At 33.6% G+C, this 18765-nt stretch overlaps 1 protein-coding gene across 2 annotated transcripts in view; it reads right to left on the bottom strand.

Moving 5' to 3' along the window:
* Window positions 1-8546: 8546 nt before the first annotated feature.
* TNPO1 (transportin 1) overlaps window positions 8547-18765 on the bottom strand; it is a 54280-nt gene continuing 44061 nt past the window's right edge. For both annotated transcript variants that reach the window (XM_062512991.1, XM_062512990.1), the window contains 5 exons: window positions 18319-18394; window positions 17428-17527; window positions 15989-16063; window positions 13152-13294; window positions 8547-11639 (listed from right to left, as the gene is read on the bottom strand). In XM_062512991.1, the coding sequence (XP_062368975.1) occupies window positions 13187-13294; window positions 15989-16063; window positions 17428-17527; window positions 18319-18394 (359 nt within the window). In that variant the 3' untranslated portion in view covers window positions 8547-11639; window positions 13152-13186. The remainder of the gene's footprint in view (window positions 11640-13151; window positions 13295-15988; window positions 16064-17427; window positions 17528-18318; window positions 18395-18765) is intronic.

Here is an 18765-nt window from a genome sequence, read left to right as displayed (position 1 = left end):
GGCTCACGGTCTTCTGTCCTCAGCCAGGTGCTGCTGGTGGAATTTGCCCTGAGGCAGACCAAGAGCACTATCTGCAGCTTCTCTGAGATGAAAAAAAAAAAAACAACAAAAAAAAACCCAAACCCAAAAGAGAACCCACACCTGAAAAGCCTCAATCCACACTGCCTCGGCTCTATAGCAAGAGGCCAAGAGCCAAATCAAACGGCCAGAGAGCTCTGCCTCAGCAAAAATGAACAGCCCAGCAGTTTGCCATCTGAATCTCCATGTGTCCATTCTTCCATATTTCCAGCTTCTGGTTTTATAAGTAAATTATTAAAATATTTTCAACAGAAATAAAGGTTGTATTTTGGTTTTACTTATTGCAACTAAGTTAACATTAAATTAATTAATGTCTAAGTCATGTGAAAATTAATTATAAACTCTAGGTAAAATAACCATATTCAATAACCAGTAAAATCTTTAACATATGAATGTACAATTGAATGTATAATTTTAGTATTAAAAAAAGAATAATCCAATTACCAAAAACAACATTTATTATTATATAACTTACTGTCATAATGAATTGCCAATGATCTGGTTGACATTTAAAGTTCCTTATACAAGAGTTCAGAAACAGATTCAGGTAAAATGCATACTCTAACATTACTCTTTAAAGGGGATCTGAAGAAGCAGATGAAGGTATTTTATATGTCATATATGTATTTCATATACTACATTGAGAATACGCCCTGAAAAATGCATTTTCTTTCTTTATTTTCTTTGCTAAAAGAACTACTCAAAAATCTATGATGTATTTAGAAGACTGCAAGCAGCAGAACAGGATATAAAGTCAGAGGTGTTTACCATTGGAGAACAAAAGACGATGTGAAGACAGTGAATTCTTTGCTCAGTCCTTTTTAAGAGTTGATCCGTTTGTCAGTATTGTCTGGTTACCCTGTAGGATTTAAAACCCACCAGGATTACGTTCTAACCAAGCAATGGTATTTGCATACCTGCAGACACTATCAAGAAGCTTAATAACTCACTTGCTTATGACCTACACATTACCTTTATACTTGACATTTACTGCAGCCTTTTTGTACAGAAAGTGTAACAAAATCCCATAGGCAGAAGGTTAGAGCTGGTAAACTCAGGGAAAAAAAAAATCTGGAAACAGAGATTATAAAGTTAGCAGCAAATACAGCTAACTTGAAATAATTTATTCAAAGGGAATTCTGTCAGATAATCTTAATACAGGCTAAGCCCTTTTCTGAAATACACACATAAACTGAAAATGTAGTCTGATGAGAGAGCACTGCTGAGATTACGGCCTACATCAAACTTTGGGCAGGATGGGTGTTCCTAATGTTATTTCTAAGTATAAAATAAATAAAAATATTTGTTGACAGAGTCATAGCCATGTTATTACAGTAAGAGATCGACTGAATTTCTTTAAACTTGGTGCAATACTTCATCAGTTATTTCAAAGTTAGGAATAATATACATGTTCTGTTGAAAATTTGCAGCAACTGTTAATGGCACTGTTTTCTACATCCCTAGAATTATGGATTCCATTAGGCTGCATCATCTGATTCACTGTATAGTTAATTGCATGCTTATAATGATCTGGACACCAAGCTTGACTATATCCCATTCATTAGTTCAATTACTTAAGTTATGAAGCCAACAGCATTGTTTCACAGTGAGTCACTTGCTGTTAATGGTCTGCCTTCATAACTCTTCTGCCAAAAGCATGTCTCATCAAATCAATCATCAATCAAATGGAAGGCTCAGAAACTGTTAGTAAACATTAGCAACAACAAACCAGAATAGCTGAATGGTTGTAGATTCAATTCTGACTTCTTACTCCATTTCAGTCTTGTATGAAAAATTCTGGGAGATTTTTAATATATTCAGGAGGTGCATTACTACAGTAACGCCATACTGAAGTCTTGAATCTATATTCTATGTAGAATCGGGAATTAAAAGGATAAATTATTATGCTGCTGTACCCTAAGGAGTACATTCAATGGTTAGCTGAATTAATACTCTTGACACCTTAATATTTTTAAAATTACATACATGCTCACTTACCTGCAATATGTCAATCAATGAACTTGGAGCAGCAGCTTATTTGGAGCCAACTAGTAAAAATAACCGAAATGAAAAAAGAAGACTGAAGTATTCAAGACACTGAAATTCAGTGAAAAGTGAAGAAACATAAAGTCTTTAGAAGAGCAAGCTCTGACTATATAACTATTTAGCACCAAAGTGCTCTATAGTACACCATCTACTGTGGTGGTGTTCTGATCACAAAGATCTTTTTTACTCTCGTTATAATACACGAGAGAAAAGGTAATTGGTGGAAGGGTATGAAGCCAAGATAATAACATTATGTGGTATCTCAAGAAAGTGTTCATAGCAAAGCATATATAAGAATAGATGGTGCTTGTGCTTTTAATAAACCAAAGACAGTTCTGAAGTACTACTATACTAACAAAAGAGCAACTGCTTAGGATTGAGTTAATGCAAGACAGTAAATGAAATAATGAAAGATATTGGTCCAGACAAGTATTTTAGCTGCCTATGCAGGAAATAGCTAATGAAATACTGTGAAAAAAGTGAAACGATTTGGCTGTACAAATCCTTAATTAGGACTGAACTTTAAAAATCAGAATGTCAGTATGAACAGGATGGTCAGTGAATGGCTTGCGTTTGGACAGAAGTAAAGCTATGTGAAAATGTTTCTTACCTTTCATTCTTAACATCCACAGATTGACACTAATGCCCACAAATGGCAGCCATCAGCTTTAGCAAATAGAAAAAACAATGTGAACTTTATTGTCCTCATTACTTCAATAAAAACTCTTAAAGCCTAATTCCTTCTCAAGAGGCACAGTAACGATTTTGAAGGCCTCCTGTCTGCTGATACAGAAGACATTTGAGATTTATTTTTTGTTCTTGTTTTTCTGTTTTGTTTATCCTGTGGTTTGTTTGTTTTCTGTGCTTGTTTGTTTTAAAGGTACAAAAGTAGCAAAGACGCCTATGGCCTATGCGTCTTAATCAGAGTAACTAAACTCTGAGTTATTACATCAGGAAATTATCTGTGTTAAACACTGCCTTTTTATGGAAATGAGGATCAGTTACCCGACTGAGTGAATGCTTGCAACACAATGAGAGCTATGGTCTAAGGCTCCAGCTGGCTTCCATCTGGTTTTGGCCCAATGATGACAACACGTTTGGTGTGCAAGGATAAAGAGGATGAACAAAATTAAAATTGGCTACATATTCCTATGACAGAGCATTAGTAGATAAAGTGATGCAACTGTCTTACTGCCTTATGCTAAAATATGTAAAGAATTTAAAAAAATGAATATTGAATTTTTAGTTTGTCACACTGGTTAACATGATCATGCAAAGCTAGAAAGAAAAGGTGCATATATTTACACACGATTCCAAAATGTTTATTTGAGCATGTACATTTCAGAATGAAAAACATATATGCAAGACAATGACCATCAATATGTTAAGGAGAAAAAAAACTCCATCATGTAAAATGACTCAAAACCTCTATTTGAGATGATTTTATTGAAAAAAGACACTGAAATATGTGTTTCTAGGAAGCAAAAAACATTAAGAATTAGTTGTAAAACAATTTTACACTTTTTTGTGGTTTAGTTTGTAAGTAACATCTTTTTTAATGGTATCCTTCACTATGTTTGGGTTTTCAAACTACAGAAACCTTTAGTTTCTACACCTGTATGTTACAGAAACTTCTCAATAAATCAACATAAATGTAAAGGTAAAAGATAGCTAGATAAAACTGTAAATTAAAAATATACACTATCCTGTAAAGACATTACAGAAGTCCTTAAGAATAATTCCAGGGTAAAAGGACAGGTAAATAAATCTCACTTCCCTTTGTGTACTTCATCACAGAAATAAAATTCTGTTAAGCATTTCTATTAAGCACAGAGGGTGTAGAGAGAAATACTGGAAAATTTTAAAATATTGACATAAGTTACACTGCAGCAGTTATGTGTCTAAATTAACATGTATGCTTTAAATACAGAAAGACTTCGATTTGCCCTGTATATTTAATATAGGAAATTTATGGCCATAAACTTTGCCAAGGGACGCTAAAGAAAGGGAAAAAAAATAGGTAAAACTGTCAATATAACAACATTTTATTTCCATTTTTTAATATCTTTTGAAGTATGGAAATCTGTATTTCCCTATATATCAACATTATAAATTAATATTTGAGAAGTATTATTTTTACATGAAGACACCTATACCTATAAATAAAGATAAATATATATTTATCTCCATTATAATTTTCACAATTCAAGTTGAAGTCTGGTAGACAGAGAGTTGATGTCACCCAAAAAAAAAAATCCTGAAAAACTGATTCAAAAATAATTCCTTCTATGCCTTCATTTATACATCTACGTATTAGTACATGTGCAACATAATTACATCTGTTTTTCTTAAACTGGAAGGATTATAGGAAACAACTTAATTTTAATGTCATTATTCAGATTGACATTTTGATGTCTTTTGAGGTTTCAATAGTCTATACTGCTCATTTTATGCAGAACAAGAGTAAATGCTTGTGAAAGATCAACTCTTTATTATAATGCAGTATGTTTCATTGTGAATCATTCTACAATAACAAAAGCTACCAACAACTAATCTGTGGGCACTTAAAATACATAAATTATTTTCTACACACTCTGTGCCTATTGAAATGCTTCTTCACTCAAGTACAACTCTAATTTTTTTAAAAAATAAATACCATGATGCACAACTAAAGTTCAATCCTTTACAACATTCCACAAGCTTTGCAATATTCATTTCCCTTATTCAAAATGTACTTCACCCTTTTAACATTTTTAAATATGGACAGTAATTAACCTGACTCAAAATTAAGAGGCAACAGCTTAAAATTGGGCTTTGAGCTGATAGTAGAAGACTTGAACAAACTACTGACAGCAGTATGCTGTCAGAACATAAGGTGAGTGGGAATGTCTATTCGAAAAAAAGCTAAACTTCTCCAATCCCCTCCCACACAGCCTCTGATGTGTTCAGCCACAAGGAACTGGTATATCTGCTAAGCAGCTTGGTCTCTACACTGCTGTTCTATGGCCTTCACTTGTTCCTGGAAATGGAAGTCCTTCATTAAGCAGAGTTTCAGCCAAGTATGCAGCAATTAGTTTCTACTATAAATTTAATTACAGATTTTACATCTATGCATTGTATTGCTATATCAGTCAGTCAGTAGCATGTAGACAGCTTAGACCTCGATGTATGCCTAGCAGATTGCTTATATAGCGTAATGACTAAGGTCAATAAAATGTTCAATAGATAAGCAATCTGTGCTAGATGTACATCATAGTCTAAGTTGTCTACATGCTATTGACCAAATGTTAAATATTGGAAGTGAATATAAAATGTTCAACTCCACATAAGTGGATTTAAAGAAACTGTTGTTTCATATTTTAGAGACTGCTAAACAATAGAATTCTCTAAAGTTCTGTAAGGACAGCTCTTTAACTAGTTTGTATTACCACGATCCCATGAAAGCTAGATAAAATTAGAGTAAGACTATTGCAAATTTTGGTTCAAAGTCTTGAATAATGTTAATTTATTTCTAGCTTTCTCATTGTTTAATTATTCACATTATTGATAGCCTAGGAAATAAATACAAATTTTTCTCCCCTTTCCCATTTGGTCAGATTTAGAAAGTATCAGCTGTTTCATGAAACACAGTTAATGCAATATTTCTCAGTAGTAAATCAGCTACCAGTTATCACCCAACAGGTTATAATTTCAATCCACCTAAGCCTTATTTTTTTGTACATTGATCTGCCCTCAAGAAGCATGAAGTACCTAAACTAAACTAACAATAAACTAGCCAGAGACCATTCTCTTTTAGATAAAACTAAAATTCTTATTTTAGAGATTCTAGTATCTACACGTGTCAATCAGAAGAGTACACTACTGGGTCAGGTAAAACATAAATTGAACAATAATTTTTAATCATTCATCAAAAATTGGAATGCAACAGCTATATTTCAACAACTTTATTAACATAGTCAAGCAGTGATTAACATTCACATCTATTATGTCACATCATACAAATGTAAATACAAAATTACTACAGTACAATATATATTCTCTGCATGATCCAAAATATTTGGTGGCCCCAAAAACTCTTAAAATTCAGCAGCTTATCAAAAATTAAAACCATATTCTATTTAAAATGAAGTTCTGTTAGCACATAGGCAGACTTCAAGAAATATCACTCAATTTAGTACAGTCTGAAAGGTTGCAGGAGGATATGTTTGAAGGAAACATTCCAACATTGTGGCAGATACAGAAACATAAGATTTAAAGCTTTCAAGCAAAACTTATACAACCTAAGTTGTCAGCAGAAAGATCTGGTCATCTTTCATTTAGAACTGTTTTGTATACTTCATCCAATTAAAAATTTTAGAAGTATCTAGTATCACCAAGTCAATGTACAACGTAACTATCTATCTCTTTCCACAAAAAAGATAGTACACTGCAGATTTCAACAGCCAAATACACCTCCTTATACCAATCTTTTTATTCTCATTGCTGTCCTCACAAAAAACACTCAAATCTTCTTAATTTTGTTGCTCACCTGAAAAAAGGAAATAGATACCTAAAGCAAAAGTAGCACAACAGCACAAGTTTCTAGAAAAATGACACTATACTATAAGTGCTGAATTTTTTGAGATGTGGATTTGGCTTACTTAAAGCATACTGTAACACCACACAGGGATTCATACTATAGAGCCATTTCAAACTTCCCTCATTTATGTACATTCAAGCGAGTGAGTATCACTATTTTAGCAGAATATACAAGGCAAGCAAGAAGAGTACTTGCCTTAGTTCCCCATTTAAAACTGGCTTGCTCCAACTGTTAAGTGCAAAGAGCAAGCACCAGTGGCAGACAAAATGCAGTTTCTACTAGAGAATACATACAAGACTGATGGATACAAATCATCCTGGAGAATGCATAGGTGAGTGAAATACATAGCTACTGAACAAGCTTTATTTATTTAAGGTGAGGTTATGTAATATTATCACAAATACTGTGTAAACTACACCAGCATCTATCTGAGATTAACTGCAGGATGTTTTGCAATTTCAATGTAGAGCTTAACCTTTATCTAAGATAAAAAGTCGCATTTTAGACCCTATACAAAAGCTTTATGCATCTATCATCCTCATGAAAGAGAGAGAGTATGGAAGCAGTTAGTGTTAAGTTACAACCTCTTTCCTTGAAAAAATTTGAAATAAAAGATTTCCAATTTAATGTTGCATTTAAAGCATTTTAAAAGAAATATTTCAGTTGTTTGAATATGGATGCATTCTCCTTAAGGGAAGAATGTTTTTGCACCTTATCTGTTAATACATTCAATATGAATAATATAGATGAAGAAAAAGTCATTATTGTCCCACAGTAGAAGGTTAATTTAGAGTAAGTTTAAGACAAGAGGAGCTGCCTAGATGAAGTAGGTGAACTGATATAATTACAACACATTTTTATTAGCATGTGTTCTGAACAGAAAGGGTAAAAGAATATTCACCTGAGATAAAGCTAGTATTTGAATATTTCTAAGTAGCAATGAGTTTTGCTTGAGGAAAGCCACTTGAAGTTTTAAAATATACATTTTACTATTATACAATATATGCAGTTTAAGTAATCAAGACTGATGCTAACATAAAAGTACTAAAAAAAAAAAATCACAGTGTGTATCAATATTATTAGTTACAAAATTTATGCTACTTCATAACATTTAAAAATTATAATGATTACAAATTTTAACCTATTCTTCTAAAAGTGATCTTCTGAGTACAAGTTTCAAGGAGCAATGAACTAAAGCATAAGAATTAGCTTCTTACAATTTAAATATATACATATTCACTGATTTAGAAAACAATCAAGCTTTGGAAAAAGAATTACAAAACTGATTACTTTTGCTTGCACTGGTTAAAATAATGAACTAGTCTAATCTGTTTACCAAAATGAAATGAGTGGTTTCCTGACTGTGTCATGAAAAAAATTCAATATTGAACTTCACTTAAGACTAATTTAACAGCAATTTTGAACTGTCAAAAAGATGCATTTATAAGGACTTTAAATACACTTTCTGTTACCAACTTAGGTTGATCAGCAGCTTTTTTCACTCTCAGAATCCTTCAAAAAGGGAAACTCAAAACAGGAAAAAGGCATATTTAAAAACAGTAAACACTGACCTCCTGAGGTTCCTACAACAAAATTATTCAAGTAGAAAATCTACACCATTACATAGCAGCGGCTATTTCTGTAGTTTAGCACACTAACAGCACTTTTTCAGTGTGTAAGGAGCAAATGAAGTAAGCCGTGCTTTTAGCATGCCAAGAGGCAAAAACACTGGAATGTAACAAAGACAAACTCACAATTCTACCAGTATCAACATTCAGTCAACATTCAAGAACTGTCAAAGACTACACCACAAGAATTAAGATGCTTTTTATATATCCCATGATGCAATAATTCAGTTTTAAATATTAATGCTGTTTCAGAACTTCCCTTTCCTCACATTATCCCCTAAAAAGCATCTGCAAATCTCTGCGCTATATTATGCTTTAGGAATATGGTTTATTTGCTTTAAAATATACCATGACAGAACTTACTGATACAAGAGACTACTTCGTTTATTCTTGTACTGGTTATTCCTGCCCTTTTAAATTATTTTCCTTGCTGTCATACCAGATCAGTTCACATCTGTAAAAATATGTATTAAAACAAATATGCACAAAGTGACATCCTAAAATAATCCAAGGTGAGGTGGAGTGGTTTTATGTGATTAAAGGGGCTTTCTGAAATTTAAGAAGTTTAGTTAAACCCAGATTTTAATTGTTACACTACTATATCATTTGGGTCAGTTTTCTATTCTACAAACTTTTAAATGTAATTTCTCTGAAACTCTTCCTTAATGTTCAAACACACTAAAAATTAAAGCAAGTTTGGGTCTAAAATAATATCCCACCTTGCTAAATGTTGGGCAGGAATGTTCCCTTTCAAAATTACAGTTTTTAAATTGAATTTTACTAATTTATATCAGAGTTATTAGTTGAGAAGGTATTTTTGGTTTGCTATCGAAGTAATGTAACTTGAAAGCAAGTTATCACATGCAATTTTGATCAAATTGAATAAATACTATGTACTGGCATTATCAAATGTATTTCACACAGTACATGTCCAAACTATGCTTCAGGCATAATCCACTAAAATTTGCAAAGCCAAAAAAAGGGGGAGGGGAACAGAAAACATGCATGTGATCATGCATTGAAAAAAATAAAGGTCTAAACTCTTTAAACAGCATTTATAAGTTCACACTCACACAGCTCAAACTTCAGTGCAATGGCTAAATCATTCAACAGTCAAAGAACAGAACCATGCAAAAAGAGCAAGTTCTTAAAAAAGCCCCAACCAAAAAACCCAAAACAAACCCAAAACCAAACCAAACCAAACTAAACCAAACCAAACCAAACCAAACCAAAAACAACAAAAAATCCCCCCAAAACCCCAAACCAAAACAAAAACAATAAAAAAATCCCCACAACCTCCTCCAAGACCCCCCCCAAAATACCCAAAACAAAAAACTAAAAATGAACCAACCGAAGGAAAAATAAAGGAAACAAACAAAAAAAACAAACCAGAAAACACCAACTAAACCAAAAACTGTTATCCAGTATCCATTCTGCAATGCAAAGGTGAGAAACTAAATCTACAAAAAGGCTGTTATGGCTTAATTATGTTTGCAGATTAATAATGCAGCACTTGAAAAATGGAAAGGTGTGGCTTCACCTCTGACCAGCAGAGTTAAAAATCTCTCCATTTTCCTTTATCATCATGGGATACTCTTTAGGCAATCTAAATTAATAAAGACTTGCCACTTTCAGATGGACACAAGATCAAGTGTACCAGTTAGGATTTCACATTCACAGTACATAAGAAAATACACATGGAAGGAAAAGTAAAGCGTTAACTTAACAAGGATTTATTCACAGGAATACATGTAAGTAGAGGAAAAAAAAAAAACACAACAGAAAAGCTAAACAAATGAAATGAAGAGGATCCAGACCAACTTTCACTCTGTAGCTTTAAACTTGCACCCTTGTGCATTTAACTACATCACAAAGGGCCACCAACATGCGCCAATACAGTGTAGATACCCTGCATTACATCCATTAACTAAAACATCTCTTTAAGATCATGCTTTGAACAAAAAGAAAGTGTAGAAGGTAAAACGTTGAGTGGGAATAAACACAAATATAGCAATCTTGTCATCAACTTCTACAATTGTCTTTACGTGCCAACTAACATTTATGCAGCCTTTAACGGGTCTTGCCATGTAATTCATTTTAGAGATTCTGATAAAATCACTAGTATATAACCATGCAGAAAGCACATCACACTGACAGCACAGAGGCAAATATTTTGCACAGCTATATCAGCTTTCCACATTGTGCAGGTTACACACAATACAATATCAATCTTATTCTTAACAGATCCTAAAAAGATATTTCAAGGCCTAATTGTTAACTACAGTACTTTATATCTATATTCTTAATAAAAATAAATTTCACTGAATCTTAAAAAGGAATTTTAAATGCAGGGCTATATTGAATTGGTAAACTGCAACACAAAACTGGCGCAACATAGGTAAATGTATACCAATTTCACTCTATGTGATGCAAGCATGCTACTTTCCCACTAATTAAAATTACTTCTGATCACTATGAGCCAGAACGCATGCCTGAACCTTAAACTGCAAGTTAAGAATAATGCCTTACTCTAGAAATCAAAACTAACAAAGTACAATAATAAAATCATATCCACTACCTTGGTTGTTTTTCTTAATGTAAAAATTAAGATGTCAATCTTTCCTTTGCAGTGTCCCTCTCCTTACCCCAAAAATGAAAGGAGTGACTTATTTGGCAGCTTGAAGGTTGCTTCATTTTCTCCAAGTTAACTTTTATTATTTTATGATGGGGTTTCTATACTGTACACTGCAAGTGCCTGTTCCTAACACAGACACAAAACTGCATTTTAACTGTACTAACTTCGTTTGTGTAGTTCTTCATTAACATGCAAATACCTAGGAATCCCACCAAGCAGGATGAAATAATGTAGAAAACCCTTACTTAAAAAAACAGAAAACAAAAAAGAAAGCCTTTTACTGTTTGTGACCCCCATTCTTAGGTTTCCTTTATTGTGCGCAAAATATTTTTCCTCTTACGTATCCCTATGGTTCAATTATATGGTTTCTTATTTTGGTATAAATCCCCACAATGTTCCAGAATGTGCTGTTTTGTGACTAGATTCTTTTTTTTTTCTTCTTCACATCCAGTGCAGAGGTGTAATAGGAGACAGATTTCCACCCACAAAGGCTCCAGATGTTAAAACATTTCCCAACATCGACTTAATACAGTGACGGCAACACCTCCCTCCCGCCCCTCCCAGTAGGGTTGGGATTGTACTGTATTCCCTACTGGTTTACCCTTCCCCCCAGTAAAGGGTAACATTTTCCCTGGGTGCAGAGGCTCCCTCATAGTCTCCCAGACTGAAGGACCTGTAAAAGGAAAAGATAATGGTATAATTAAATCCTACCTTGAACCTCTGGCAGATAGATACATAAAAAAAGAGCCTTCTTCAAGCACTAAGTGCCAACCTCTAACTTAAAAATGGATTTATGCCTAATGTCCCCTTTTAAGTCTGTTAAGAAACCAGACCATTTGTATCAGACAAATTATTATTCACAAAACAATAATATATGCTTTGAAGCTACACTGACAGTTCCACTATTGTGCTAAACTTGGATTTAGGATAAGAGCATCCTATATATTCTAACCAGTTTTTCCATTTTTAGCACAAAATTATGAGGCAGTCATGACACTGAAAGAGAATATTAAACATATCTGCAACTGACCTAGCAGCTTCCCTTTTCGAGAGGATTAAACAAGATTGACATAGTTTCTCTGCAGTTGAAACTGAGAATATAGGATTTTATCACTTTGGTTTCATTTTCATCAGGAGGAGAAAACACCCTTATGTCAGAATTAAAATGCCCTCATTGATAAGCATGTAGCTGTCTTATTTTTAATCCACTGTTCCGATCAAGCATGTAATGGAAATAGGATTTTTTATGACACTGAGATTGAAAAAATCTTAGGCTGATGTTTAAATAGTTGTCCATGCCAACACTAAACAGAACTGCATGACTCACTCTCATAATTACTGTACAAAAATTCTACTAGAAAGATCAAATTTGTATAAAGACTAAAAGAATAAATTTATGTACTCTCTTTTGCGGATAATATAATAATCTCTTCACACACTATCACACATGGGAAATCAAGATGGTATAATAATAGAGATACTCTGGAATGCACTTTCACTACTCTTTGTCAAAAGCTGAATCATTCTCCACATGTAAGCATTCAATAATTCCGAGCTGACACACAAAATTAACATGGCAATAATAAACACATAATAATAAACACATCAGCCTCCTCAAAACATAAAACCTCCTCAAAACATAAATTTACAGTTACTGAAGTTAGTAGCATAGCATTCTTTATTCAGTGAAAAGATAATTTAGCATGTAGTTAGGAAGTCAGACTTCTCATAGCTACTGTGTTAACAAACCAGCTTTCTTATCCTAGAAGAGTATTCCCACTCAGACCACATCTGCCATCTATTAATTCGTAACATATAAAGTAGCCTGTGTCTTTCGTACGATGACTTGAGGATCATACTCATCACTTTGCTTATTAAACTTGAACCAGCACTTTGCTATACCTACACTTTCAACTTCCTTGATAAACTAACATGTGTATCATAGACCCAGTTTTTCTCTTTCTCTCTCTTTAACAATAAAAAAAAAACCAGACAAATGCTTTTGCTACAGCCACCATCATTTAGGTATACTATCATCCCTTCTTTCTTTCCTTCATATAGGAAGGAAAGATACCTCCTCCAGTGTAGCTCAGCAATTCTAGACTGATTAATTAATTATGCTTCATATGATGTAAACAGGGAGGAAGCCCTAGCTCTCTTTGGCAAGCAAGATTCATGTGCTTACCTCTAATTATGGGACTGCAGCTACAGTGCATGAGGTTAAACTCCATAGTAAGCTGCAAGGCGCTCTTTTAAGGGAAGAGGGAACTGGTCAGAGAAACGCCTCCAATTCTCATCCCCAACTTGATTTTTAAATCCATGAAGAATCTACGAATGAGAAAGGGGAATTCAAAATAAGCAAAAAACAGAGGGTATATTATTTACCAGCCTCATATGCAGTAAGCCACGAACTGCTGCATTGTACATCTGGCAGTATGAATTCTTCAATATCATACTGAAATGCTACAAAGAAGCTAAGGAAGTAGAGCAAGGTCTTTCTTAATGTGTTTCTTTAAAGGTGACATAAAGAATATAGCTACTCAAATAAACTACTATATTTATATATATTTTTAACAGGCAACTTAAAACCTAGGGTTAAACCATTTAAAAATGTTTATTTATTATTTTTTCTATTAATTTTTCATCCATCCATCCATCCATCCATCCATCCATCCATCCATCCATCCATCCATCCATCCATCCATCCATCTCATCAATTGACAGAGTTTAGTATATTTTAAGACTACTGTGTTCCCATTTATTTTTTTAACAAATGTGAAGCATATTGTGGGAAGTTGAGTTAAATGGCAGCCAGCTTTTGAATGAATGAATACCTGTAAATTTCTAGCACAAATATAAAATCTTTGGGAACTCTGTTTTCTGCATGGCACCTGTAAGATAACTTCACTAAAAATGAAGCCTTTAAAACCTTTGTTTTGAAAGAACAGGGATCCACAGTCAATGGCAATCAAAAGCCAGTGAAAGAGGAAAACAAATAATCCACAGGTTTCAGTCTGGACCTTCAGATGTTTAAACTGACTGAAAATGAAATGACAGTATCAGAAATCTTAGTATGCTATCTCTTAAAACAGCAAGTAAAAGCCAACCATTAGAAAGGATAAAAGCAGACAAAACTACTGTTCCTCACAGAACATTATGCCAAGAAAATCTAAATTGTTTTTCCTTTTTACACTCAGTAACTGAATTGTGGAACAGTCTGTCACGAACACGTCCTCAAATAAAAAGCAATGTCAAAATTCAAGCTCATGGTAACAAGTTCACGCTCAACACAAGACTGTCAAGCAGAGTTGTTTTTAAACAGATGTAGTGTTAATGACATTACCTGCAACCAGTTAACTCACTGCTTTTCTCCCTCCCACAAGTAGGCTCTTTTCTAAACCTAAAGAGTCACATTAACCAGCTGCTAAGAAAGTACTGAAAATCTAAGAATGCTCAGGTATGACAAAAGATTATGAGTTAGATTTTAACACAGGTAGCTCATCTCATCTATTCATGCTCTTGAAAGTATTTTCTCTTCCAGTTCTAGTACTAAAAAATAAATAAATAAATAGATCTCAAAACCTGGATATGTCTTGTTTCTTTCCCTTTCTTCTTACAGTCATAGTTAATACTGGAAAAACAGCAATTGCACATTCATGAAGAAGTAGTCTAAAAAACTTGCATGTTACCACTGAAGAAAGCTTTGTCTCCTTCCTTGCAAGGCAGAACCCACAAAACAATTTTAAAACTGCTTGCTTAAAAAAGCAAGAATGTCTTTATGTCAAGCAACCAAGAACTACTCTGTTTAGTTTGAATGCATTGTATTCTAAATAGATCACTTGGAAAGAATCTGAAAATGAGTTTACCCTGCTGAAGGACTGGTGCAAAAACATGCAGTGAGATCGCTTTGGGCAATCATCACAGACTCTATCCAGAACCTCCTTCTAAGCTGAAATTGCTGTTTCATTCTGCTGATGTTAGAATACTCATAGAATACTCATATATATATATATGATCTTTTCTAGAGCTAATGTTCCTTGGAAGGAGGCTACTTATCTGAGAGACTAACTAGGACAGATAGATTTCAGTCTTTGCTCTTAAAGATAGGACAGAAAAGTTCTGACTTCTGATCTGATGCTCACACATGTCATTAATTGCAGAAAAAGTGCCAATACCAACCCATGATCCTAGTAAGTACTTAAGAATATGGTCCATTTTTACTTTAAGAATATAATGAACTTTATTTTTGACAAAGAACTTCTAAAATTGGGGATTTCACTTTAGAACTTCTCTCTCTTTTTTTAAATTTAAGTCACTAATGCTAAAATACAATATATTGAATTCTGGGTGGAGCTTTTTTGTTTTTTACTTACTTAATACAAGGCAAACATCCCTTTTTTTTAAATTCTACTGACACTTTGCCTAGGGATGTATTCTTAGGTATAACTGTATGTTAGTTTTTTGAAACCTTCTCAACCAAGAGGGATTCTGTGGATGATTAAGCAATCTATTATTTTTCAGTAGTTAGGAGAAACAAAAGATATCACTGGGATATTTTTAATTTGAAGCTTATGTACATCTCCAAAATAAAGTAGGCATCTTTGTAGCAAAAAATAGTCTTGAACCATATAAATCTCGCTTTCTGAAAAAAAAAGTCTTACACGTAGTAAAAACACCCCTGTTCTTCCAAATGGAGGAAAAACATAGGAGGCTGGACATTATGAAAAGTTGTTTGAGGATTATTGGACCATTATCCCTTCAAAGAACAACTCAAGTAAACTTCTCAACTATTTCAAAAAGTTTGGAATAATCCAAATGCATGTAAGAAGATACAGATTAAAAAAGAAGTCAGGATTTTCATGATGCTTTGTCTGATAATTTATGACCTTGCACGAACCGTAGAGGGCAGAGAAACTTCCATGACTGCAAACACAGTAAGAGCTAGCAGTGAAACAGAAAGAAAGAAACCAGAGCATGTAAAACAACCACCACTAGAATATACTGTTATCTTAGCAACCTTACCTTACAGAACATGTCTCGAAGATCATCTTTTGGGCTAATCCATGATGCAACAGCATCACAAAAAAAAATAAAGTCCTACAAGATTAAACAATCATATAGGTTAGAAACCTCTGTTTATACATTTAAAGACAATGCTTGATGTTCATTCTGTGAATTGTGGATGGTCTTTGATCCTAATTTACAACTGTTTTTGATTTTATGCATTTATTTTCCACTTAATTCAGACAATGGTAAATTATTGTATGCCTAAATGTTCAGCAATAGAAATTGCTGAGTGTCTGAAATTAAACCACAGAGAAAACACCCCCAACTCTCCTCTCTGCACCACACTAGTATAATTTTAATTCTTTCAGTACACATAAAAACGCAAGATCTACTTACTTTAGTCACAAGCAACAACTGCATCTCTCACACATTTCCAGTTAGGGGAAAAAAAACTATTTTATATCTTTAAGTAGTTTTTTTCTGGGACACAGACAACATTTATCATACAGGTTCAAAACTAAAGCCACCTCAGAATCTCTATAGTCCATTCATCTGCTGACAAGCATTACCTCCTCCTACACCAAAGGAACACCAGTCCTAAAAAATAGTTTTGTTAATGCACATAATAGGAACTGAGGATGATGACTAGAGAGGAGAAATGAGTTAATGGAATGGGCCCTGATTTAACCCTTCTCTGTAAACTACATGAATGGACAGTAGAAGACTGAAATGTAAAGTACAGAAAAAAGCCTAAATGAATCAACTGAAAATTTCAAAACAAGGTAAATTGAATTCTTGTGTTTCAGGAAGAAGAATTCCAGGAAGAGAGAAGGGAAAGATCAGTTTTGTTTTTCTCTTAGAAAATATTACATGGATACAGCTTTACTTTAGAGGTGTGGCGACTAAAGGTAAAGCCATATTCTATTCTTCAATTGTACCATTTGTTTTAAAGAGATGCATGTTCATTGTTACACTGATTATTTGAAAAATTGATCCAAAGTTGAAACAGAATCTTCCCTACTCAAGTGTTAAGAACAAAGGGATGATTACTGGCTTTGTTCTGTTTCTTGCTTTAAAAACCTAGGTTATATCTGGAAAATGGGCTTAAGAATGTCAACTTTTACCTTATATTTGCATACAGATCCTGACTACGACCTGACAGAAGCATCAAAATACAGTTATTTCAATCAAAGTTCATTATTTATATATTCATTACCAGTAAAAGACAAAAACTGTTTTTAACAATACTTCTCCCCTTTCCTTTTTAGATGACAATTACTGAAGCATCATGACACAGATCATTCACAATATAAACATTTTTGGCTCCTTGAAAATAAAACTACATCATGTACTGTAAGGAATCTCTTCCAGGTAAACTTTCTCATACTCAACATACAGCTTTCCCTAAATTTCACATGAGTAAAGCAAAGTTAACCTCTATTAATGTGTCTTACTTGGACCACTCCACTGGGGTTGACCGTGATCATGGTACATATCCCACGGAACGCTGAATCCTTTTCTTCATTGTCTCTTATGTTTCGTAGAGAGGTGCACCTAATGAATTGGAAAGCAAAACTTAGGTAACTCTATTACTTTTCTTCAATCAAGTAAAAACTAGATTACAGTATCTGATGGAATAAGTCACACTGATAAAATTATCTGAAACACTATTGTGAACACTTAGAAAAACACTTATTGCACACTGTTTTTACTAGCATAATCCCATTAAGCATCACCTCCAGAATCTGGCTTTTTTTGTTATACTGTAGTCAGAAAGTGTGACCTCTATTCCATTAAATACAAAAGAAGCACGTATCTGAAATACTTACAGAAACTACCATTATTAGAAGCAGAACATAAAATACTGTCACAGTATGAATTATGTCAGATACCACTTACAGAACAGTTATTGAACTTTAACAGCAGCAAGCAAGCTATTTTATACATAACAAATCTATAAACATATATTCCTTACAGCATTTCAAGCCTCAGACTGAATTTTAGGTAATGCACATTTTAAATTTTACAGTATTTGCATGCATTGTATTATCATTCTGGTGGACTTTAAAATGCTCTTTCATAGTCAAGCTTTAACACAGCAAGCATGTGACAATCTTATCCCATGCATAAATTAGTCGTTAGCCACAACATAAAGAATACATGACGGTGCTACTAAAAACTCACAAACCTGATAGGACAAGATTAGTCACATGGTTGGCAATGATTAAGGATTGAGATTTTGTAACCAACTGAAAATATATCTAAAAGTGAGATAGAGAGAAGAAAGAAAGAAAGAAAGAGAGTGAAGAAAAATGAATTAAAAAAAAAGATTGAATAATACACACCAGGGTCTTATAAACTGCTGTAGCATGGGGGCCACCTCTTGAGGACAAACGTAACCAAGACGACCAATTGTTATTGCTAAGGTAACGCAATCACGGTTATACACCACCAAACGCCAACCAAGACATGAGCAAATGAGGGGGGAGGAGAAAAAATAAAGAAAAAACAACAAATAACTCAGAAACAGAAACCAACAGAATCTGTGTATGATAATAAACATAAGATTTCACCAGTGCTGTTTATTACCACCCCCTAAATAAGAGGCAGCAACATATATGGTATACTCTCCAAGATAAAAGAAAAAATTAAAGAAGTATGAGAGAACACCAAAAACACAGTTTTAAATCCAAAGGCTTTCTGATGTAAGCAGTCATTCTATCCCTCTTTAGAGTAATCATTTATTGCAAGTTTACCTCTACACATTCAAAGTTTTTATTGAAATTTACTAT

This window comes from Cinclus cinclus, chromosome Z, assembly GCF_963662255.1.
Source record: "Cinclus cinclus chromosome Z, bCinCin1.1, whole genome shotgun sequence".
Lineage (NCBI taxonomy): Eukaryota > Metazoa > Chordata > Aves > Passeriformes > Cinclidae > Cinclus > Cinclus cinclus.
The sequence above is the reverse complement of the archived record's forward strand: the minus strand, read 5'-3'. Positions and strand labels throughout refer to the sequence as shown.